Raw genomic sequence first — 24,229 nt, 5'->3', positions numbered from 1 at the left:
TTTCCATTTTCTCCCAACCTGCATTCCATATTTGTCTATATTTGCCACTCCACGGTAACTTCCACTGGTCTTAAATTTAACTGTTAATCAATCATTCAGCCTTTATCGCTTAAGATATTATTCAGTGACTATAACATATTTTCGAAATTTTATTCAACTTTCCAATACAATTTGAGCTAAGCACTTTTCACATTCTTTCTCTTAGCAAATATTATGCTGTTTTCAAAACGATGTTGACATTAATGGTCATACTCAATTAAAATTGACTTAAGTTTTAAGTGCCAACAAGCTGTAACATCCTGACATGAGATATTTCTGATGTTTTCTTGAATGCCTTCAGCAGTGGCACAGCCAAGGAGGAAAGGTTGAAGAGAAGGAGCTCAGTCAAGCAGGTTCAAGATCTCTTGGTGGAACAAGAATCACCAGCTTCTCAGTTCGCAGAAGCTCCAGGAGAGTCTGCACCTGATGGAGACCGAAAGTAAGCATTTTAACCCGCGACCGCCTGGGGGGGGGGGTCGGATCCGACCCCCCTCCGTTTTTCTTGAATAACTCATGAACCACTCTCGCTATCTACTTGAAACTTGGCATACCTTCTCCCCCATCAATTTGACGTCTCCTGTGCAATTTTTAAGAAAAAATTTCCAAATTTTTTTTAGATATATCGATTTTAGTGATGTAACTACATGGCGTTTTTAGTCAAAAAGTGGTAAATGTTTAAAAAATCGCCAAAAATCAGGGTTTAAAGCAAATTGCAAATTAAGGACATGAAAAGACGCAGCTCAACGAGTTCTTTAAAATGGCTATCTCGGATTTTCCATAAAATGCGTTTTTCACCCCTAAAAATTCAAAAAACTATATTTTTGGGAAAACAGCTAATAAAATCCAAAATTTTGGGAATTTCCAAAAAACCGGAGTATATGTTGTAGAGCTCTATTAGAACATTAGATGCCCCAAATTTCAACTTTCTATCTTGATTTTTGACCCCCAAATTGTAAAAAATAGCTCCAACATGTATAGGGCATGGTGACGTCATAAGCATTTTCGTGAATTAGAGGTACTTCTGAACATCGCATGTGAAAACAAATGGCACCACTAGATTCCTGGGACAAAGCTCGTCTAGAAAAGTGCATTTTTATGTCAAAAATAAAAAGTTGAAAAATTGACCTTTTTTCTCAGCCCTCGTATAGTATAAACGATTTTTTATGCTTTCAATGCACACTTATCACCAGCACAGTGACTTGGGGTCACATATAACCATTACCATCGGATTCGGCGTGAAAAATAAGCCATAAAACATGTGTCGCACGCCCATGTAGCAGAAATTGAAAACCGTGACCTTTCGTGACCTGACCTGACCTTGACCCGTACTTAGTATGACCCCTATACACATATGGTACCTTCACTAGGCCTTTGAGGTCATTTTTGGTGAGTTTCGAGCAGCAGCTATCGATTCCGCTGTCCGTAAGCCTAATCATGCAAAACCCCTGAATTTGACCTTTGACCTGACCTTGACCCGAAAGTTGACCTCAATCTTAAAATCTTAAGAGTGCTTTGGGAAGGTCTCGTAGAGACCTTTCGAACGCCGCCTCGCGGGGCTCGATACGACCATTGGTTCTCGAGATAACAGGGGGGGGGGTCGGATCCGACCCCCCCCCCCCAGGCTGTCGTGGGTACGGAAATAGCCCAGGCGGTGCCGGGTTAAAGTTGTGAAACATTTAGGGGAGACCCGGGAGGTATGGGCCCCCTGGAGGTATGGGCTATCGCAGTTTTGAAGAAGTGTTGCGTATTTTTACACATTTGACGGCGTTAACTGGTAGCAGCCATTCCGTTATACAACCCAAGTGATTTTCAAAATCTTCCTGAGTCTTCTTTGGCAATGAGCGGTGATAAAGCGTTTTTGCCCCTTCGAGTAAAATACGGTACATACAGGAAATTCGTGATAAATTTGAACCAGGCTCGTTTTATGATGTCAGACCATCGCCAACATAAAGTTTAAAGCATGAAAATTATGACTGGATAGACAATTTGAAGCTTTCTTGCAAGATTATGAGACGGAATGCTACGCACATTCTGGCGTCCTAACCGGGAGGTTCGGGCCACCCACCCCGTTGATCCTAAATAAATAAAAAGATGCTTTCATTGAATGTCCCCGTCAATAACTTTTATTTTTGTCACGCAAAGTCGAAAATTTAACTTCAAATTTCATTCGAACAGAACAATATTATTGATCTTATTTCATGGTGCACGATTGAGTTCACCAAAATACATATGGGCTCAAGTGACCTCCATGAAGTAAGCTGTTGGCCGCTTATGCGGTTCCCGGGCTCTAAGAGAGATCAAGGTTACGAGTATTACGAGGGCAGCGCTTTTCGAGGAGCGCTGTGGCCCGAAGGTTTGAACTTTGCATTGTGACGCACGCCCGAAACGCCAACGCAAAGGTCGCAAAAAATAAACAAACGCCCGCCCGCCGCAAACCGCAAACAAAAAAAAACGCAAAAACGCCGCAAAACATTAACCAGTAAAACGCCTTTTGGGCGACGAACGGAGCGAGCGAGAGGATGGGCCTTGCACGTGCGAAATTGCGAGGGGGTACCTCCAACTAACTTGTGCACTGCACCCTACTAACCGGTCTTTAGCGATGTGCCAAATTTCAGCGCAATCGGCCTAGCCGTTCTCGAGATCTGGAAGCGGCACACTGCACGTGCGCACGTGCAAGCGGGGTCCAAACTGACTTTTGCATGGCACCCTACTAACTGGTCCCCAACCGTGTATCAAATTTGAGCGCAATCGGCCCAGCCGTTCTCGAGATCTGGGAGCGCCCCCTGCACGTGCGCACGTGCTGTAGCACCCCAACCTTAACACATGCAGATGAATTATCTGATGGAGACCTAACTGTGTACCGAGTTTCAATTCAATCGGCCCAACCGTTGTGCCGTTATTGAGGTTGCAATTTTGGGGGTTCTTAAAAAATGTCCAACTTTACCACGCGCCACGTGCGGTGGTTGGCAAGAACGCATGGTGGCTATCACACCACAGAACTTTTACGTCCAAGTGACATTCAGTAAAGAAGACCGCTTGTCAATCGGATGTCCCGTTCCTAAGATATTAGCTTTTAAAGAGCGTCCCCACGGCCGGCCGGCCGGCCGGCCGCTCATACTCAGGATTTTCCCTTAATTCAGTATGAGACTCCGCTCGCTTCGCTCGCTCCGTAATAAGAGAGATCAAGGTTACGAGTATTATTGTAGATAGTAGATACCAGCTACGAGTATTATTCTCATTGTTGAGAAAAGAATATGAAACATGGCACCGGCCCATACCTCCCGGGCCATGGCCCATACCTCCCGGTGTATTTTGACGAATCGAAAAAGCAATGATTTATTGAAAATTATCTTGAGACAAAATAGTTGATCCCAGATGCCTAATATCAGGCACGTTACAGGCGAAAGGCAATTTCACGTACACAAGAGTGAAAAACCGGTTCTAGCCACTGCCCACTGGAAGAAAATTGCCTTTTCACAAAACCGGCCCATACCTCCCGGGTCTCCCCTACAAGAATTAGCACATTTAAAAGGATAATGAATTATTGATTCAACATTGCAGTTTAACAGTACCCTTTATCCAGTATGCTCTGGTTGAATGTAGTAAAGAAAAGCAATCATCTTTCCGCTTCCGCCTACTGTCAACAGACAGCTTGTCAAACATGGTTGTCTTTAAGCTGCTTCCAGCAGAGTTTTCAGTCAATATGGTTGCTGTTGGTCTCAAGGCACTGTTTGTCTCTAGTAGTTTTTATAATTCGCAAATACATTGCTAAGGGTTGAATGCCAACTCCAAAAAATATGCATTGTTATTAGATAAGATATCACAGTGTTTTACAGGGTTTTGTCACAGTCTTTTGTGTAGATGCAAGCAACTTTGCACTTTGTAGTTATGTTCTTGAAAATACTTCGTATTGATTTTTTCCACAAGATGTCTGCAGACCGCCAGCAGATCCAGAAGCTGAAGAAGGAACTTCGCAGACTGCAGGCGAGACATCGCGCTCATCGGATTAAGTGGCGCCGTGAAACGGCACATCTCCGGCGTGAGGTGTCGAAGCTGCGCCGGATGCTCAGCCTGGCCTCAGCGCCCCAGTAAGTCCTCAGCAATCAACAGTTGCAGCGATTGGCTACTGGGCGCCGCATCCGCTGGAAAGCGGAAGATGTGGCCAAGGCTGTCGACCTCTGCTCCATCAGCCGCAAGGCCTACACCTACGCCCAGCACGTGCTGAACATCCCGCTGCCGTCGAACAGCACCCTGGCCCGCTGGACTCGGAGCTTCCAGATTGGCTTCGGCGTCATCGATGCCGCGGTGTGCGTGCTTCGCCCGGCGGTGGAGGCGATGACTGGCCTCGAGCGGATCTCCTGCATCTGTTTTGACGAGATGGCCCTGGATAGCATGCCTTCCTACGACCAGAGTGCGGACAGGATCCTCGCCGGCTCCAAGCTCCAGCTGATGGTGGTGCGTGGGCTGTGCTCCCCATGGAAACAGCCCATCTTTCATGAACGGGACGCACCCATGACCATGGCGAAGCTGAGCGCCGTCGTGCGCACTCTGAAGGAGCTCGGGCTGGACATCAGAGCGGTCACAAGCGACATGGGACCCAACAATGAGTCGCTCTGGAGGGACGCTGGTGTAGACCGGGAGAGAACCTGGATCTCTCATCCCGCCGATCCCACCAAGTGAGTCTGCCTACCTTGTTTAAATTTTATTTGGATTATAGGTAGCGTATAACCCAAAACTAAAATTAATAGATAGTTGTGCTATTTTACTGTTCTCGCTTACCAACTTTTTATTGATTATCTATGGATATGTTATGCAAGGTGACTTGCGATTCTAATATTCATTTCATAATATTCTCATATCCTATTATTGAATACAATTACCATTGTAACTAATTTTCAACAGTTACGCCACTTTGTAACTAAAACTTGAACTTAATGCTTGCATTATTGAGTACCTCATCCTCAGCGCACTTCACTCTCAAATTGCATAATGACTGGCCTGTACATTAGTCAATGTCCTTTCATAATTATAGAATTGAAATTGTATATCAATACAACCATTAATTTTATTTGAGGAAGCTGTGGGTCTTCGCCGACGTGCCCCATCTGGTGAAATTGATTCGCCACCACGTGGTAAAGGAGGGAGGCGGACTGCTCATACCACTGACGGCAATGGCGGCGAGATCTGCCTGGACGCGTCGCCCTTCCAGCAGCTACGGGCGGTGGACGGTGCTGAGAAGAAGATCTGCCCCAGACTAACTGATCTCTGCATCGAGGGTCGTATGGCACTTTTTGTGCTCACTTTGGACATTAATTTTGCTTTGACCCCTTTTAGATTTATCTAGAGTTCATGGTAGCAAGCGCCATTTGTTCTGGTAAGGCAACTAACGTTAGTTTTATTAAGCAGACACGTAGTTCTCTTCAGTCTCCTTGTCGAAACATGTATTGGTGCCCATGTGAAGATATGTTCCGTGTAGGATTAATTTATTAGTGATATTTGATACCATACATATACTGATACAAAGCCACTTTCATTGTAAGCTCTTTTCTTTTTCTTTTTGGTTATCAGGTACTTGTTACTCTGGCCGCAGAAAACGTGTCATTAAGTGGTATAGAAATGTTGTTGCAGGCTCGCGGCCAGACAGCCCAACGGGTTTATCTGGCCACCCGGCTGTTCAGCAACACCGTGGCCACCGCCATGGAGGTGGTGCTACTGGCTACAGAAGGACGCCGTCGCTCGAGTCATCCGGATTATCGACCGGTGGTTCGATGTCTTGAACAGCCGATGCGTCAGCGACCCCAAGCTGGAGCGATGCGGGTTCGGGATGTCTGATGCCGCCAGGGCGGCTCAGGGCGCAGCGCTGAGTGATATGGACCACCTCGCCTCCAGTGCGCGGAAGGCTGGCACCAGGCGCCGCCCAGTCTCGACGTCCGCCCTGCTGCCGTTCGAGCGCGGGATGCTGCGCAGCTCGGCGTCTCTGCGCGGCCTGTACCCTGACCTGACGTCGGCGTACCCGGATCAGCTGAAGTACATTCTCACCGCCAGGCTCAACCAGGACTGCCTGGAGAACACCTTCAGCCAGCTCAGAAGCATGTGCAGCCCGAACACGCACCCAGATGCCGTGGAGGTCCGTCAGCGGCTACGAATTTTGTTGAAGGCCCTGTCTGCTCTGCGGGCCGTACCGTGTCCGGAGCGGGCAGTGGAGGTCGAGGCTGGTCCCGACTTCCTGTCCACGGACGCTGCAGTGACCCACTCCGACACCGTCAGCGGCAGCGCACTGGACGGCCTCGACGTTCTGGTGAGTATTCAGTAGAAGATTCCCTGCTCGGGTGGTCGTGACCACTGACTAGTACCTGCGCTATGCTTCGCCACCATGTATATTCAAATTTTTAAACAGTAAAATATATTTAACTCCTAGGGCCAGCCTTACGCTTTTAAGTTGGAAAATAAGTCACGACGCTATCACTTTGTATCAATATTGTTCCTTTACACGGCTTTTCCCACTATTTCAAGTTGGATAAATATCACAGCTGATTAGTTTTTTTTTTTTTATAAAAGTTTAAGGTCTTCTTCGTTCGATCGTCCTTCATAAGTTAAGTTTTAATCGTACCCTAAATGGTTTTGGTGTGATATTTTCTTGTATTATTGCTGATCGTCATAAGGACCTGTGCGCCATGACGGCTAACTGTACCAGGGTATATTGAGTGAAGGGTAGGACGAACTTTGGTAGGAATTTCTAGTATAACTACTAGAAAACCTACTATATGTGGTCGGGACTAGCAAAAACTTAGTTCAAACTAGAATATGGTAGCGCTTATGGTTGGCAGTCGTGACGCGCACGTGACATTCATTTATTAAATTTTTAAATAACAGGTTTTAGGGGCCGATTAGTGGGCAGATACATTCAATTAGCCATTAATAATTGATTATGCAAACATTCAAGAATCTACATCATTCAATTCTAGCCGAAATCACGCGGCCCTCCCAGGATTCGAACTCACGACCCTCGGATCCGTAGTCCGATACGCTACCGACTGCGCTACCGAGACCCGCGCGCCGACGATCGGAGAGCCGGATCGCGGGTGCTGGCGTGCAGAGAAATCTTTACCCTGTACGCCGTAGAAGATCGGCTGGGTTTCGTGAAAAATGGTAGAGGAATTGTCGAACGAAAATTCATCGATCTATCATTTGAGACTAAGAACCACGGATTCCTTCAAAGGTTGACCGAGATATCGCTCGCCGAAAACAGGCCATTTAACATGTAAACCCTATGGGCTGGTAGGAAATGTACGCCGTGGAGCAGCAGTGCTGCCAACTAACTTTGGCGGGGGCCGAACTGTACCACGTACACACCCTTTTGATCGTAATTTCCATGCTGCCTCTGATCATGACTGTTTGTTGTTTTTCAGTTCGTCGACCAGACGGCAGAGCAAGCCGAGGTCGACCACGCCTACGCTGCCGTGCGTGAAACACCTGGTTCCGCAGACAACCGGGCAGACGAGCTGCAGGGTATGTTGAGTGAAGGGTAGGACGAATTTTGGTAGGAATTTCTAGGATAACTACTAGAAAACCTACTATATGTGGTCGAGACTAGCAAAAGTTTAGCTCAAGCTAGAATATGGTAGCGTTTATGGGAGGCAGTCATGACGCGCACGTGACATTCATTTCTTAAATTTCTTGAATAACAGGTTCTAGGAGGCAGATTAGTGGGCAGATACATTAGATTAGCTATAATTTATCGATTATGCAATCATTCATAAATCTAAATTATTAAATTCAAGTCAATATCGCGCGCCACTTCCAGGATTCGAACTCACGACCCTCGGATGCGTAGTCCGATAGGCTACCGACTGCGCTACCGAGGACTGCGCGCGAACCGTCGGAGGGGCGCGTCGCGGGTGCTGGCATGCAGAGAAATCTTTACCCTGTACGCCGTTGAAGATCAGCTGGGTTTCGTGAAAAATGGTAGAGGAATTGTCGAAAGAAAATTCATCGATCTATCATTTGAGACTAAGAACCATTGATTCCTTCAAAGGTTGACCGAGATATCGCTCGCCAAAAACAGGCCATTTAACATGTAAACCCTATGGGCTGGTAGGAAATGTACGCCGTGGAGCAGCAGTGCTACCAACTAACTTCGGCGGGGGTCGGACGAGCTGGGCCTGGACCGTCATGGCCTAGCATTCGTGGCTGGCTATGTGGCGCGGAAAATGGCATCACATCGACCCTACGCTGGGCTGTCCATCCGCCGAGGCCTCCGAGGAGCAGCTGAACTCGGTGCCCAGCTCGTGGCTGAGTGCCCTCAGCCGCGGCGGACTGTTCATGCCACGGCCGTGGTGGATGGCGGTGGTCTGCGAGTTCGACGATGATTTCAAGCGCATCATGGGCTCGTCGTTCTGTCCAGCCAGGACTTCTTCGCCGGCTCTCGCAGGTCATCAGTCAGCGCCATCCAGGGCTGGACCAGCGGATCGCGCGCCGGCTGGCTCGAGTGCGCATGTTCATGCGCGTCGGAGAGCTGCGCCAGCAGCTGAAGAGGCAGCGGGATGACCGAAGAGCCAACAGACAGGTCCGGCAGCGCCGCAGCATGTCACGAGCCAGCGCTAGCCCGATTCGTGACATGCGATGTCACCGCCGTCCGCCGGGACCAGTGGTCTCGGCTGCCTGCCGGGAACCGCGGTGTCATCTCCGTCAGCCAAGATGATCCTTCATCGCCGTATATCAACACCCCCGTTCATCGCCGCCGCCTTGTTTTTGTATTGTATTGTATTGTATTGTATTGTATTATATTGTATTGTATTACCGTCATGAACAATCCACACGGCCACGGGGCGTGGCGATTACAGTCCAGAGTCCGTTCATCGCCGCCGTCCGCCGGGGCCAGCCAGCTCCAGATTGATCCCTGCCTGTCGCCGCCGTTTCAGGTATCATGGGCCCTCATTCCCCAGTGGAGTTTTCTTTTATGTGCCGACCGGCGAGTCTTGTGATATGTGCCGTCAGCGGAGTCCCGTGAATGTTTCGTCAGTCGAGTCCTGTGATATCCGCAGCTGCCAAGGCGCAGCCGCCACCCGGCAGTAGTCTCCATCGCAAATGAGGTTTAGTTTATTCTAGTATGCTTGGTGCATTGCACTGTTCCTTGTGTAAACCTGCTGGGAAGGCGCGTATAGTATGTGCAACGCGGAAGCTGTGTTGACGTTTGAGCTATTATTTCAACGGTCGTATCGAGGTGATATTGTTCAAAATTATGTTGTCTTTCGTAAGCTAGCGAGTATGTCATACGTGCATTGCAATCTAAGCAAAAAAAAAGCAGTTCGGGCCTCATCTTAGATTTAAATTATTATAAAGATGTGACAGTAGCGGATCGTGGGTTGTACTGATGCTCGCCGAGCGGTTCCTGAGGGCGTCTACAGGTGTCGGCCGGCCGTGCACCCCCGAGGGGGCCCACCTCAGCACATCTGACGGTCGCCCACCGGCGACTCTGAGGGCCCCACTGGCGTCTTGGAGTACCATGTCGGTCTCTAAGAACCGCTCAGGGCTCCTGAAGGCACCCCACGGGCTCCCGAAGGCACCACACAAGTTTCACATAACGCTTAGAAGTTAGAGCACGCTTAGACCTGATGGTCTCATACCGCCATCTGAGAGCCAGCGCTTTTCATAGCCCCACATCGGCATCAGCAAGAGCCCCATCTCGGCGCCTCTTGGGACCCCACACCGGCGCCTCTTTTGGCCCCACAGCGGCACCTCTAAGGGCTCCACACCAGTGCTTTTGAGGGCCCAACACGGCCCACTGGCAGCTCTGATGGCCCACACCGGCTATTCTGACTTCTGAGGACACTCATCAGCGTCTGAGAGTACCACGCAGGTCTTCAAGGGTTGCACATGTACAGGCTACTGAAGGCACCACGACAGCTCTTAAACCTCGCTGAGCTAAGGTCCAATAATTGCCTCTGAAACTTCACGCCAGGGTTCTCAGCCCCACACAGGCACCTGTAGGGCTTCTTTATACCAGCGACTCGTAAGGCCCGCTCACCGGCACATCCGATGGCCGCCCACTGGTGACTCTAATGGCCCCCGTCGGCATCCCAGAGCATCACGCCGGTCTTTAAAGGCTCAACAGTAGGGTGTGTCACTTGATAGGTTTTTCTCGAAAATCTGATGGAAAATGGTCGGAAATTTTGCGGATGACCCTAAAAATAAGTTAACTACATAAAAACACGCCCATAGAGGCATTTCTCCACGACGCCGCGACTTTTTTTATCGGAAATCAAAATTTAGATTATTCGACTGGGGCGACATCTACAATCTGTGACAAACCGTATGCAGCGCCATCTACAACGATCCTGAGTCCGTAAGACCACAAGTGTTTTATTAATTGTTCACATATTATGTACTGGAAATACACGAAATCTATTTAAAAAATATAACTTCAACATCAAATTTACTCAATTATTGATATTTAAAATATTTTGATTATCGAAAGCAGTATCACACACTTAGATATCGTCAGATGATTACATACTAAAAGTTTTAAAATATTCTTGACCATATATTTGGATGTAAACAAACAAATTTTTGAGTCAATTATGTGACGGTCGTGACGATAACACGGTGTAGCACCGAACTGGATAATTTGGGTTATTTGTGGATTATTTGTAGTAACTGATAAGTTGACGGTCGTAGATGACATGCCGAAAGTCACGAGATCAAAAAGTAAGCATTTCATTATCGGCCACCCCGCTCCGTTGCCGAAAACACAACTGCCCACTAAAGGCGATGTAGCTAGCTACGTTAAATGGCTACAAGGGAACAACAAAACGGCTCATCGTAATCAAGAGGCTTCTACCTTTTTTCGGGATGTTGCTCAAGAGGTGATTTCCATGTGGGAATCAGAAGGCATCCCTGTACATGATTTAAAGTACGTGACCAGACGAATAAGGCTGGATTGCTATGGTGAGCTGAGACTCGTCAATAAGATGTCAATCAAGCGGCGAGGAGGACAGCCAAGCACCCACAATCTTCAAGCACTGTTTGATATCGCTCAGTGTAAGTGTCCCGTCCGCGAGCGCTGTGACTGCCCTGCACAAGCCAAGATTCCCCGGGAAGAGTGGCACTTCGTCCAAGACCAGCGTGGCAGCCGCCAGCTATCCCTCGGCGCCCACGACCTCGCGACAAGTGCAGCGAGGAGCACTCGTCAGCAGCGGCGGGAAGCTCTCGACCGACAGGAACAGGGGCCCAGTGGCGTCCAGCCCGCCGAAGTCTTCGCTGACACTTGGTCGTGCGGCGATTCCAGTAGTGATGGAGAAGCTGGCGAAGACGGTTCCGACGAGAGTGTAGCTGTTGACCATGCTGATCATCGAACGGCGCAAGAATGGAATTATACGGAGCTCTACAACACGGCACTGGCCGCGGACCGGTACGGCATCACCAACCGTGCAGCGGCGGCGCTGATAAACGCCTACCAGCACTCAGCAGGACACCGGCCGACTGGGAGCAGAGACTGCCGTAGACCCCAAGAAAATATGGCGCGCCAGAGATCGAGCGAGAAGAAAAACGACAAGAGAGAATGATGACCTCCTGCGAGACGGACTGACAAGCCTCTACTTTGACGGCCGGAAGGACAGGACGGTGAAAGGGCGACCAACAACGACTGAGACGGAGGAACACGTAGTGGTGCTTAGTGAGCCCGGCGGCTGTTACGTCAAACACTTCACGCCTCGGTCTGGCAGAGCCATCGACCTCGCGGCCGAACTCCATGCGGTCAGCGAACAGTACGGCGGCGAAGGCAGCAGTGCTCCCGACAGCTACGGCGGTACCGCCAGCACCGGAGGGGACGAGAGAAGCAGCACTCCTGGCGGCGATGGCGGCACGGGACCCATCAGCGACATGGGAGGCGTCGGAGCTCCCGCTGGCAGCGCCGGACCGCTCGGCAGCGGCAGCACCGGACCGCTCGGCAGCGGCGGCGGTACGGGATCTACCGGCGGAAGTGTTGGCGGGATGGGATCTCCCAGTGGCAGCCACGACGGTACGGACCCTCCCAGCGGCAGCGGCAGCGGCACGGGACCTCCCGGAAGCGGTGGTGGCAGGCGCAGCACAATCAAGGTTCTCGGATGCGACGGGACTGCTGTGAATACCGGGGCAGCAGGCGGAGCGTGCCGGCTTTTTGAGCTAGCCTCCGAGACCGCCGTTCACTGGTTCGTGTGTCAGATCCACGCGAACGAACTGAATCTGAGACATGTATTCCATGCCTTGGACGGCACCACATCTGGCCCGAAATCCTGGAACGGGCCGATAGGCAAGAGCTGCCAAACCGAGGTATGGCGGAAAGATGTGGTCGCCTTCACTGCCATGGCTGGACTGGTGGAGGAGATGCCGGAAGAAACGGTGAAGCAGCTCAGCGCAGACCAGGAGCTGTTGTACCGGCTGGCGCGGGCCGTCCAGTGTGGCTCAGTTCCCGATGCAGTAGCAAGGCGGAAGATAGGCGAGCTCAACCATGCTCGCTGGCTGACACTGGGGTCACGAATCCTACGCCTCTACATGTCAACTGCGGTGCCGAGCTCCGAGCTGAAGCAGCTGGTGAACTTCCTGCTACTGCACTACATCCCGATGTGGTTCACCATTCGTCTGAACAGTGGCTGCACTCTCGGCTCCAAGAACCTTTACCGCAGCGTGGAGCTCCTCCGCCGACTGCCGAAGAAAATCCAGAAGATCGTCCGCCCAGTGATACAAAGAAACGCCTACTGGGCTCACCCAGAGCAACTGCTCCTTGCTATGGTGGCTGACGAGGACGACAAGACGAGGCAAGACGCCATTCACCACATAGCAGGTGCCAGACAGCGGCAGATGGTGGGCGTCAGGCCGTTCAAGCTGCCAGAGATCAACTTCGAAGCCACACACTTCACAGAGTTGATTGACTGGGAGCAGGAGCTGGTGACGGAGCCACCACTCCTGAGCGAGCTGAGTGGCGAGGAGCTGGAGGCGGTCGCGGCGACCCCGCACAGCGTGCCCCCCTATCCTGTTCACACACAGGCGGTCGAGCGAGTGGTCCGTACGGTCACGGAGGCGTCCTCCAAAGTATTGGGTGAGAAGGCGCGTCATGGGCTCATAACTGCCCGTCTGCGGCACCGCCGCATGCTGCCCGCTTTTACCACAAAGCGAGATGCTGTTCCTGTTTAGTGTTAATGTTCACAGAACGGAGTTAAACACCGTTTTTTTCAACGGTGTTTACTGCTACTCCTAACTAAGAACTGACATCGCTTGCACTGTCGAGCTGTTGTGTTTTGCTTTGGAGCAGAGTACTCAGTACTTACTGGGACTTTGTACCGGAATGGTCGCATTTTACCAGTTTTACCTGCCTGTCGTGTGTTTCTGAATCGTAACATTGGAAGACATTGTTATGCTGTGATGCCTTGGAGAAATCAAGCATTTATTCTGCGTAGTTATTGGTTTCTGGTCGGGTTTTACTGGAAATAAAGAAAACATTCGGGCCTGACTCGTGCATTTGATACCGAAGGCCTTTAAAAGGTCATTTGAGGGGACCTGGTGACCTGACCTGGGGAGACTTGAGGCTACGATTTTTAGAAATCATGCTAAATGGATGTCAATTGATGTGTAGAACGTCGTTTCACTTGCCATTTTTCATTACGGACACGATTGTGTAGAAAGGAACGCATATATACTCTCAGGCGCATTGGACTGTATATGGGTTATATATGGGCGAAACAAAAATGGCTGGCGCCGCACGAATTTTGATTTTTCGAAACTTTTACTGCCAGGGCCTTTCATTTCTAGTTCATGCGCAAGTTTTTAGCACATTTTCCGTTTGTTTCGTTTCAAGTGACACACCCTACAGTCAACAGGTCTACTGAAGGCACCGCACAAGCTCTTAATAGCTCTTAATAGTCTTGTTGATCTCCATTGGGTCCCATGCCGGGCCAAGCCTGAGACTCTATTTCAGCGCACTTCATAGCCCCACACCGGCACCTGTAAGGGCTTCGAACTGACGACTCTGGGGGCCGCACTCTGTCGTACGAAGCTCTGCCTCTGAGTGTAATATACCGATCTATCATAGGACCGACACCGGCGCATCAGACGGCCACCCCCCGGCGAATCTGCGGTCCCATACTGCCGTGCCGAGTCCCGTGATATCCGCGACTGCCACCCGTCGGTAGTCTCAGTCGCAGCTTGAATGTAGTCTGTTAACTTGAATGTACCTGACCTTACCTTACTTACCTCGATTCAATTTAACCGTTTGCGCCCATTTTCATTCGACCATGCTCTTTTCCCCTTGCATTTCAATATCCGCGCCCGCCGAGCGGTCCCGCGGCGGCGTCGGCCGGCTGTGCACCCTCGGTGACGTCATCCCGCCACCTGCGCAGAAAAGCTGCGCAATGGGATGATTCTACCTGGTACATATACTGCCTTGGCCCCACTCACCTCCACCGTTCCGTGCTTCTATCCTCAGGATATTGAAATCCTTCTCCTCCACACCGCAACCCCCCTCCGGGCTGGACAGGCAACTTTATCTCATGCGGGCTGCTCCCTTGGAGCGGCATCGCTGCTCCCGAGGGAGCGCACCCCGTAGCCGGGCGCAGTGAGTGCCTTGGGGCTGGGTGGCCTGTCCTCTGGACGAGCTCAGCCCCGGCGACTCACTTTGGTGCATGCCCAGACCAATGTCTCCCCCTATATCCTATCATCCTTCCGGCTCTGAAATGGTCTCATTGGATCAAAAGGGCCTAACCCAACAAAACAAACAAATAAACAAACAAAAACACTCACCTCCAGTCGCGTGTCGCGCGCCGCGCTGCCCGCCGCCGAGGTCGCCGAGCACCGGTACACGCCCGCGTCCCCTGACCTGACCCGGCGCACCACCAGCCGCTGGCCGCTGACCTCGACACGACCAGAGGGGAGCAGCGGCGTCAGCTCAGCGCCGCGCACCTCCAGCCACCTGCCGGGATACAGCGCCATGGGCGGGCTGCGACGGAACGGGCTCGGGCCACAAGAGACGACAGTGACTGCCACAGCCCACAGAGCACCGGACTGGCTGCCACAGGGTCTAACACTGGGACTCAGCGACGCGGAATAGCGACTCCGTCCTACTGACGCAGAACACCTAAAACACCGACCCCATCCCACCCGGGGTACGCTTTGTTCCGCAGTTCACACAGCCCACCCGGTGGGTGTGGACTGGACTCACTGGACTATCGGCGGCGGGTGGCCCGTGACGAGGCAGTAGAGCTCGGCGTCGGCGCCCTCGGCGACAGTGACGACCCGCGGCAGGTTCGGCAGGGGCCGCGGCGCGCTCCGGCCGGCCGGCTCTGCAGGTCACCGTGCGCGGCGTCACACACTGGCGGCGGTGGCGGACTGAGCACCGCATCACACTCAACGGTGGCGACTGGCCACTGGGTGAGTACTGACTGAGGGGTGGTGCAGTAACGAAACAGCAGCTCGATATTGTGGTGTAGGAGGCCGCGCGTGTAGCGAGCAAACTGTATCCACGACATACCAATCGGCTATCACAGACAAAAACACACATGCATACGCATCACACATCCGTAAACCGTATAATCTTTCACCAGTGGTCATTTACCAGTCACCAGTCACCAGTCGTCATTTACCAGCAACTGAAACTACGGAACTATGTAAGAACTGAGAACTACTGAAGAACCGGGGACTGAGCACTGATCAGTGGTCGGGTGTGCTTTCCCCCACGGGCACAGTTGGCGCCAGAAGTCGCCGGCCCACGGAGCGGCGTGGCGGCGGGGCGGGGCGGCAGCTGCACGGACCTGCGACTGTGAGCCGGCCGGCCCGGCTGTGACGCGCCTGCTGTGTGACGCTGCTGGCCGCTCGGCACTGCACCATGGTGCCGTTATCGGCTACAGAGGTGTCCTCCACGATCAGTCGACCGCGCCACGTGCGCAGCCTGCCGCTGCCGGGGGCGCAGACAAACGGCGTCAATCCAACGGCCACTATAGGTATTAGTGATGTCAATTACGGAAATTCGTGATACCGATACCAAACCAAATACCAACAATGCCCATGGAAAAATACCGAAGCCAAACCGACTTGGGAATATGAGGAAAATACCAACTTTGAGCTTTTTACCAAATTCTCAGTCTTATTTACATTATTGAGGATTCATAGTACCAATAAAATACCAAATGCGTTCGAATTGAAATGCCAAATATCCGATGGACATCCCTAGTAGGTATGTAACCTATCCTGTACGTCAGTAACTAGTAAGGTAAACCACGTTCCATTTGCTCACAAGCTTTGCAGTTTAATGCACGGCCGACGAATTTGAATATGTTTGTAATTCAATTATGAGCATATGCCACTACACTGTAAAACAAAAAAACGTTAGCACAGTTTGAGTTTACTGACTCACTTTAATGATGTGTTCAAACATCGAACTTCCTAATGAATCTGTATTTGTCGAGTTTGCAGTCTAGAGCCATAAGCTGGAGGTGCATGGCAAGGATAACAGCATGCATCACGCACATAAATGATAAATTTGTAAGAATTCTGTCAAGTATCTAAATTTTAAAGAGTTCAGTGCCTTTAACCCGCGCCCGGCTGGGCGCTGGGGTCCTGGATTTCTACGCCCTGCTGGGGGGGGGGTGTTTGAACACCCCCCCCCCTTGTAACTCGGCTCCTGGGCCACGTAGCGATACGCGGAAGGCGGCGTTCGAAAGAACGTAAAAAATAATGACGAAATCACTTCGGTCAATTTTTTGTTCAGGTCAAAGGTCAGGTCACCACAGGTCATTGAAGGCAAAATTTCGCCGATTTCCAGGTCGAATGTCGAAAATTTCCAAGAAGCTAACGCATAGCTCGGGAACAAATAGAGCTACGCGCCGCGGAAAAGCGCATTCGATAGCCCTATTAACTGAGTAATTCTCTCAGATTTGACCTAACGTCAACGGTTTTGCCTGCAGGGGGCAAAGACTGCAAAAATAGCCGATTTTTTTCGGAAACAGTTTTTCTGCAATAACTTTTGACCCAAGCCCTGTACGAGCTTGCTTTTACCGGCATCGTGTTCCTCTCGTCAAGACGCATCGAAAGAACTATACCTTGACCTTGAAAGGTCAACTTGAAAATTTGACCTCAGGTCAAGGTCATGACCTGACCGGAAAGGGTCATGTTGCATATCAGTCGATCCGTATCGTCGAGCTGAACACATCTAAGGCGTTTTCATCGCTCTAGCGTGCCACTATCAAAAGTTATTTGCGAAAAACTGTTAGATACCATTCGTGACTTAAGATGACCTCAGGGCATAAACAAGGGTCACGGACACCATTTTCATGTTCAGTGTGTCTAAAACACTTGTAATTCGGTGTTAGGGAGTGTTTATAATGTCTTTCGTTCAAAAGAGGCGCATTTCAATTTTCTTCCATTGACTTATAATCGTGAGGTCGCTAAATTGACCTGACTTTAGGTCATCAATATCAAAATTCTGAGATATTCATTTTGTACATGCTATTGCTCTTAGCAATCGCTGAAAGTTTCAAAGCGATCGGTCACTCGGTGTAGCTATGACAGACATTGAAACTTTTTATGAGGTGAGGTCACTTCAAGTGACCTGGTGACCTGACCTTGAATGACCTTGGTCTGAAATTTTCACAACATGTGTAGAATTGATGTATGATAAGGTGTACCAAAAACGTTTTTGAGATATTCGCGAAAAACCACAAGGGGGTGTGTGTTCAAACCCCCCCCCCCCCCAGCAGAGCGCGGGTTAAATCAGGCCTATCTTTTACCACAAGAAGACACGATGAAGGTGCCAGCAAGCTGGATAGCGGGTGCCTACCCTCTGCTTCTCTATGCTATCGATGTTCAAAGCACGTATATGTGTAGGCGGTGCATATCGCGGTTGCCTCATTCCGTCAGAAGTGTGTTTGTTTGATTGTGGCGCGTGATTAACCACGAGGATTAACCCGCGCCGGGCCGGTGCAAGTCACCAGAGGTCACCAAAGGTAAAATGTTGACTATTTCAACATTTTGGAAACTGCCGACGGCTATTTCGGGAACCGATAGAGCTACAGCGCTGCGGAAAAGCGCATTCGATAGCCCTTTTACAGACCTTTCTGAACAATGTTCTCAGATTTGACCTCAGGTCAACGGTTTAGCCTCCAGAGGGCAAAGACTAAAAAATAGCCGTTTTTACGAAAAGCGTTTTTTCGGCAATAACTTTTGACTCAAAAGGGCCATGATATTACTTTTGCCAGCATCGTGTTCCTTTCGTCGAGACGCGTCGAATGAACCATAATTTGACCTTGAAAGGTCAACTTGAATATTTGACCTCAGGTCAAGGTCATGACCTGACCGGAAAAGGTCATGTTGCATATCAGTCGATCCGCAACGTCGAGCCGAACACATCTAAGGCGGTTTCAGCGCTCTAGCACGCCTCTATCAGCAGTTATTAGCGAAAAACTGTTATATTCTGTTCGTGACCTGAGATGACCTCGGGGACATAACGAGGGGTCACAGTTGCCATTTTCTGGTTCAGTGTGTCAATCTTACCTACATCTCGATGTTTGAGATTGTCTAGAATAGCGTTCGTGCAAAACAGACGCTTTTCAATTTTCTCCCATTGACTAAGGTTTATTAATGGAGAGGCCGCAAAATTGACCTGACCTTAGGTCGCCGATATCAAAATTCCGAGATATACATTTTATAGACAATGTTGCTGTAATCCATCGCTGAAAGTTTCAAGGCAATCGATCAATCGGTGTAGCTCTGACGAGCATTCTTATTTTTTTCTGAGGTGAGGTCACTTGGCGTGACCTGGTGACCTGACCTATGGCGACCTGGGTCTGAAATTTTAACGTGTGCGGAAAAGATGCACAAACATGTGTGCAAAAAACGGCTGCGCTCCGCGCTGCCGTTTTTGAGATCTGCGAAAAACCGCAGGGTCTTTATTTATTTCGTCTTATTGATTTTCGACGGTTTTTATAATTTATTTTAATTTGTCAATTTAACTTCTTCGATTACTTAATTCGGCCATGTCTACATATGAACAGCCCTCTGCACACTGCGTGGTAGGTATTCTTTTTTTCGGCGCTGCCGTTTTTGAGATCTGCGAAAAACCGCAGGGTCTTTATTTATTTCGTCTTATTGATTTTCGACGGTTTTTATAATTTATTTTAATTTGTCAATTTCACTTCTTCGATTACTTAATTCGGCCATGTCTACATATGTACAGCCCTCTGCACACTGCGTGGTAGGTATTCTTTATTCGACAAAACTGACAATAACTCAAAGACTATGTTATCAGTGGGTCGGAACTCATTGCACATAGATGTGCCGTGCTCCACTCCTTCGATTGGGTCTATCACTCTAAACAAAGTATACGCCTAGTGTGGCAGCAAAATGCAAAAGTTTGTTTTGGGGGCAAATATAAACTTTGGTGTTTCTTGCCAAACTGGATGGGAAATCTATACCACGATAAGTCCAATCTAAGGTACGGAGCCTCGCGCGTCTTGCTGTTACGATTTCCGAGTGACAGCATAGTATTCGAGTTATTCTCGGTTTTGTCGAAAAAGAATACCTACCACGCAGTGCGCAGAGGGCTGTACACCTCTGCAGTCTGCACCACGCGATACCCGGCTTTCACCCATGTATGGCTAGGTGACCGGGTCAGCGATGGCCTCAAGGTGAGCTTGTTAGGCATGTGTTTCGCCTTATGGGTGTGGTCTGTGGACTTGCTAGCCACCGTGGAAGGGTTTCGGTGCAAACTATTGTCATTGGTAATTACCATTACCAATCTCCATAACTCCGTAATTGCACTAATTTTCGATGAACGTGTATTGAACTCGCGGTCCGATTCGAGAATCGAGATTGCTATCTCAGTTGTAATATCGTAACACGAAAAATTTGTCGGCTGCTATGGGACTCTAAAACTTGAATTCGTTGACGACGAACTAGTTCCTCGCCCAAAACTTACTACTTTTTAGGCGAACAACCGAGTTGAGATCGCATACTGTTTTGAAGCAATCGGCGTGCGCCTCTAACGTGCACATCGAAGGTCGTACCCTCCCCCCCACGCCCCAGCGGTATCCCAGACTTGGGCGGCTCACAAAAGAATACGTTCGGCCATGTTTGGGGTGCACTGCAGCTAGCAAGGAAAATCGGCCGGCGCCTATGGTCGGAAGACCACTCCCTCCGAGACCATGGCACACCGTCGCCACCGACTTCAAGGGGCCCATCGGTGGCCCGAGAGGTCATTACTGCTTGGTGGTAGTAGATGTCTACAGTCGCTTCCCTGAGGTCACGAGAGTCCGTTCCACGAGTGCTGACGTGGTGACACCTCAGCTGGATGGAATCTGGGCAAGACACGGCGTACCTGAAGTGGTCATCCACGATGGTGGCCCACCATTCAATTCATATGAATGGAAATGGTACGCAACGGAGCCAGGATTCGTGTCCGAAACTGTAACTCCCGGCCATCCTCAAGCGAACGGGTTGGCCGAGAAGATGATGTCCTCACTAGCCAAGGTCATCCATGCAGCGCGCGCAGAAGGATCGGATGAAAAAAGTTGGAAAAAAGGGAACTCAACGCATGGCTCATGGCCTATTGCAACACGCCTCATGCAAGTACAGACCGGTGCCCATCAGAATTCCTTATGGGAAGAAATATCCGGGTAAAGCAGTCAGTGTTGCCGCTATGGTACGATTGTACCAGATCTGGTACATTTCAACACTTTCTGGTACGCTGGTACAATGAGGCCCCAATCTGGTACATTTCACGGTTTCGCGCAAGCATTTCTTTTTACGTTAAATTTATAGATTTCTGCCTCCAAAAATCAATCAGAATCAATATTAAAACGAATATGCTGTAACAGGAAGACCACTTAAATAAGCATCTTCCTAAACATATTTCTGTAGCTCGTTTTTTTCAAAACCGGTTTGAATTCAAGTACATTTTTCGACTAAGCACGTAAAACGCGTACAAACGACCAAAAACTGAGCTTGAGAAAATCGAACGTCGCCTTATTTTAACATGTGATTTATTCCCGATAAATTCCATGCTGATGCGTACTTTTTAGAACTAAACATTGGAACAGTGATGTCATGCTGTCGAAGTTGCAATGTAATGTATAACCAGAATACCTATAACTACCATGGACAGAATTATTTACTCCGTTCTGACCTCGGTAACAATGAAACTGAAATTTTCCTCAAATTCGTCGACACATTAAGCCACCGTAGGGATATAAGCTGCCAGCTGCCACCAGTGACGTCATCATTGTATGATAATTTTTGAAGATACAATTTGCATGTATTTACCGAGCAAATTTGAAATTGAATATTTTACTGGTAAGAAATTATTAATTGGTCAGACGCTGAAGTTGCAAAAACTAACGTGAGAGCTTCGATAATCAACTTGGAGCCAAACCGCTGTTGAAAAAAAAGAACTATAACTATATTCCTTAGCAATATTGTAGGCATGAGAAGTTACAATTATTGTTAGCCTGACTTACGTAACATCAATGCGGTTAAAGCAACTCATATTACGAGTATGAAGTGAATACGGACAGCAGATGTTGCATATCACATCCTGATATATCCAAATATGAGCACCAAACACAGAAATTGACCGGAATTTATATAGAATCTTGCTGATCTATGACGTTTTGATGTATTTTATACAATGGTACATAACTTGGTACATTGGCATACCCCATATGGTACGAAATAGGTTCGTTTTGGTACATTTTCACTCAGAATCTGGTACGCGTCGAAAATTCCCAACGGCAACACTCTAAAGCTACCGTGCCTTATACCCGAATCCAGCGGCACGTGAACTGCGAGAAGTTTAAAGGAAGGGTGCCACCTTCCGAAATTTTTGTTCTATGAATCTATTTTACTTATTTGAATTTTTAGACGTGGTTAGCGCGTCCACAATATACAAAAAACAGAAACATTGCATTTAATACATTGGCCAAAAAAAAAGATCGTTGTTTATATCACCACTACAACTCAAGGTCGTTTGATGTGGCAGCTAGGACGGCTGGCATATCCTGTTGTCATGGCAACATATCATTCTGCCATTTGCATTGATGGCGCAACTGAGACAAAAAGATGAACAAATAAAAAGGAAGAAGATAACATGATTTGAACTAAGTTGTAGGTAACCAAGTAGGTAACTGTTGGCCATATTTGCCAACAGTTAAAGAACATCAAATAAGTCGAGTAAAGGTTTTTCCTTTACAATGCTTAAGAGATCTATGGAACCCTTCACCCTTCATGCAACTTACTAGAAAAACTTCCCAATTAAAATTTTAAAACTTAAGTGTATACCATAAAAAATATACCCTTTCAAAATGATAAAACATGCTTCAAAAGTATAACTTTTATACATACCTTTGCTGATTTCATGTTTTATAAAATACCCTTAACACGACGAGGAAATAGTGCTGAATATTTTTGCCTGCCCGAATGCTGGCAGCAAAACTCGCAAATGATAACTTCACGTGCGGATTCAATGCTGACCGTCTCGAGCATAGGTAAGTGAAGCCGGTTTTTAGGTTCATGTGAGGCTAATCTTGTAAAAACTGCGTTGTGTCCAAAAGGTGGCACCCTTCCTTTAAGAAACTTAAAACTCCGACAGGAGTCAGGGCCACCGGGAAATGTCTGTCAGGAGATCGACAGGGACGACGACTGGATCACAGACTTTCCCCTGAGCATTTCAAAGGCGGACACATTAGTCGACTTGGCCAGTTTCACACAATTTTAAGTACAGTACAGTACACATGACGTAGTTGAGCATAGCATCATGGCCCGCTATCATCGCAAATGTAAAGTACCATAAAGTAAGCATGAGCATTAAGCTATTGCTATTTTCATAACTACCTGCTTTTGATTCTTGTGTCAATTCAGCCCCTCTTTTGAAACATTGTTCTGCAGGTCAATAATAATTATCTTCAAACACAAATACGCAAAAACTACACGCAATATTGGAATGCATTTTTGGCAGCAATATTTAACGATCCCCCTCACCAGGTGCTAAATTATTTAGGTATGTTTCACCTCCACAAAAATGCATGGCAAGATGTGTCTAAATTATTGCCATATTGAATCATGTCGCAATGAGTCGAGTAAAGGTGTCCACTCCGATCAGTGTGGAACCACTGGCAGGTCCAGAAAGGCGGTCTGACGCTGCATGGGGCATACTCCTAAAAAGGTTTCTCTAAATTCAAAAAACTGTGGATTTGGATTCCTTACGCACTGCTGCGCAGGATACAAGCTTTCCCTAATAAAAGTTGTTGAGTGATCTTTTTTTTTTCCTGAAATAACCGTTAATTTTCTTATATTTCGGGCGCTGCTGGGTGGGGGGGGGGGGCTGAGATGGGGCATTTGCTCCAGATGCCCCCTCCCCCCGGATCCGCCAGTTTGTGGAACCACCTTTGCGTACACTACACATTGTCGCCGTGATGTGCAGACTGCAGACTTCATCTGGTAACCAACCCACCTATAGATGGCGCGCGCGTCTCCCGGCAGAGGCGACCCAAGATGCGTAATCACGTCATTAGATGACTGGCGTTACACCGTTCCGTCGTATCCATCCTCATGACCTTCAAATCCTTCTCCACACCAGCTTTTTAATATGCATGCCTTTACCCCTTGTTCGGAGAGGACGGATGTCTTGGGGTGAAATGATGACGCGGTTCGAGGTCACAGCGGCACAGCCGGCGGGGTTCAAAACTGACCATTTTTCTACGCTTTCAGTCGGGTCGGAGATGGCCATCTGATTGAGGCAGTGCGCAGCAGGCCCGTGCTGTGGAATACCAGTCAGCCAGGCGTATTTGGAAATTCCGACTCGTCTAGCATCTGTGGCAGAAAACCACCACTTTGGTAGGGAAAACTACTGCTGTCTGCTGCCATTTGCACTGCATGTGTCGCTATAGCTGCGACATCTATGCGTATACATATAAACCGCGACGTGTGTGTGCTGATTCTAGTTAACGATTAGCTAGGGCACCAGGGTGGATCCAGACTTTCAGTTTGAGGGTGGGGGGACTCATGGCCGGCCCGATCCCCGGCAATCAAAGTTGCTGAGCGGGGGGGGGGGAGGAAGGTCCAATATGATGCCACAAAAGACATGCCTATTACCAATAGGTATAAACGTATGTAGGTATTGGTATCAGCACTCAGCAGTGTGCCTCCTGAGACGTTAGTGATTTTTATCGATTCA

At 48.9% G+C, this 24,229-nt stretch overlaps 1 protein-coding gene across 1 annotated transcript; it reads right to left on the bottom strand.

Annotated features, from left to right (window-relative positions):
* Positions 1 to 345: 345 nt before the first annotated feature.
* On the bottom strand, positions 346 to 23,782 carry LOC122394083 (hemolin-like). Its single transcript, XM_043390666.1, has 5 exons — positions 23,745 to 23,782; positions 15,819 to 15,961; positions 15,230 to 15,350; positions 14,812 to 14,980; positions 346 to 462 (listed from the first exon to the last, which is right to left on the bottom strand). Exons 1-5 carry the CDS (start codon positions 23,780 to 23,782, stop codon positions 385 to 387), a joined length of 549 nt encoding a protein of 182 aa, XP_043246601.1. The 3' UTR covers positions 346 to 384.
* Positions 23,783 to 24,229: the final 447 nt, after the last annotated feature.

Source organism: Amphibalanus amphitrite, unplaced genomic scaffold (genome assembly GCF_019059575.1).
Source record: "Amphibalanus amphitrite isolate SeventyFive unplaced genomic scaffold, NRLGWU_Aamphi_draft 000572F_arrow, whole genome shotgun sequence".
In the NCBI taxonomy this organism is placed as follows: Eukaryota; Metazoa; Arthropoda; class Thecostraca; order Balanomorpha; family Balanidae; genus Amphibalanus; species Amphibalanus amphitrite.
Note: the sequence above shows the minus strand (reverse complement) of the source record. Positions and strands in the feature narration are given on the sequence as shown.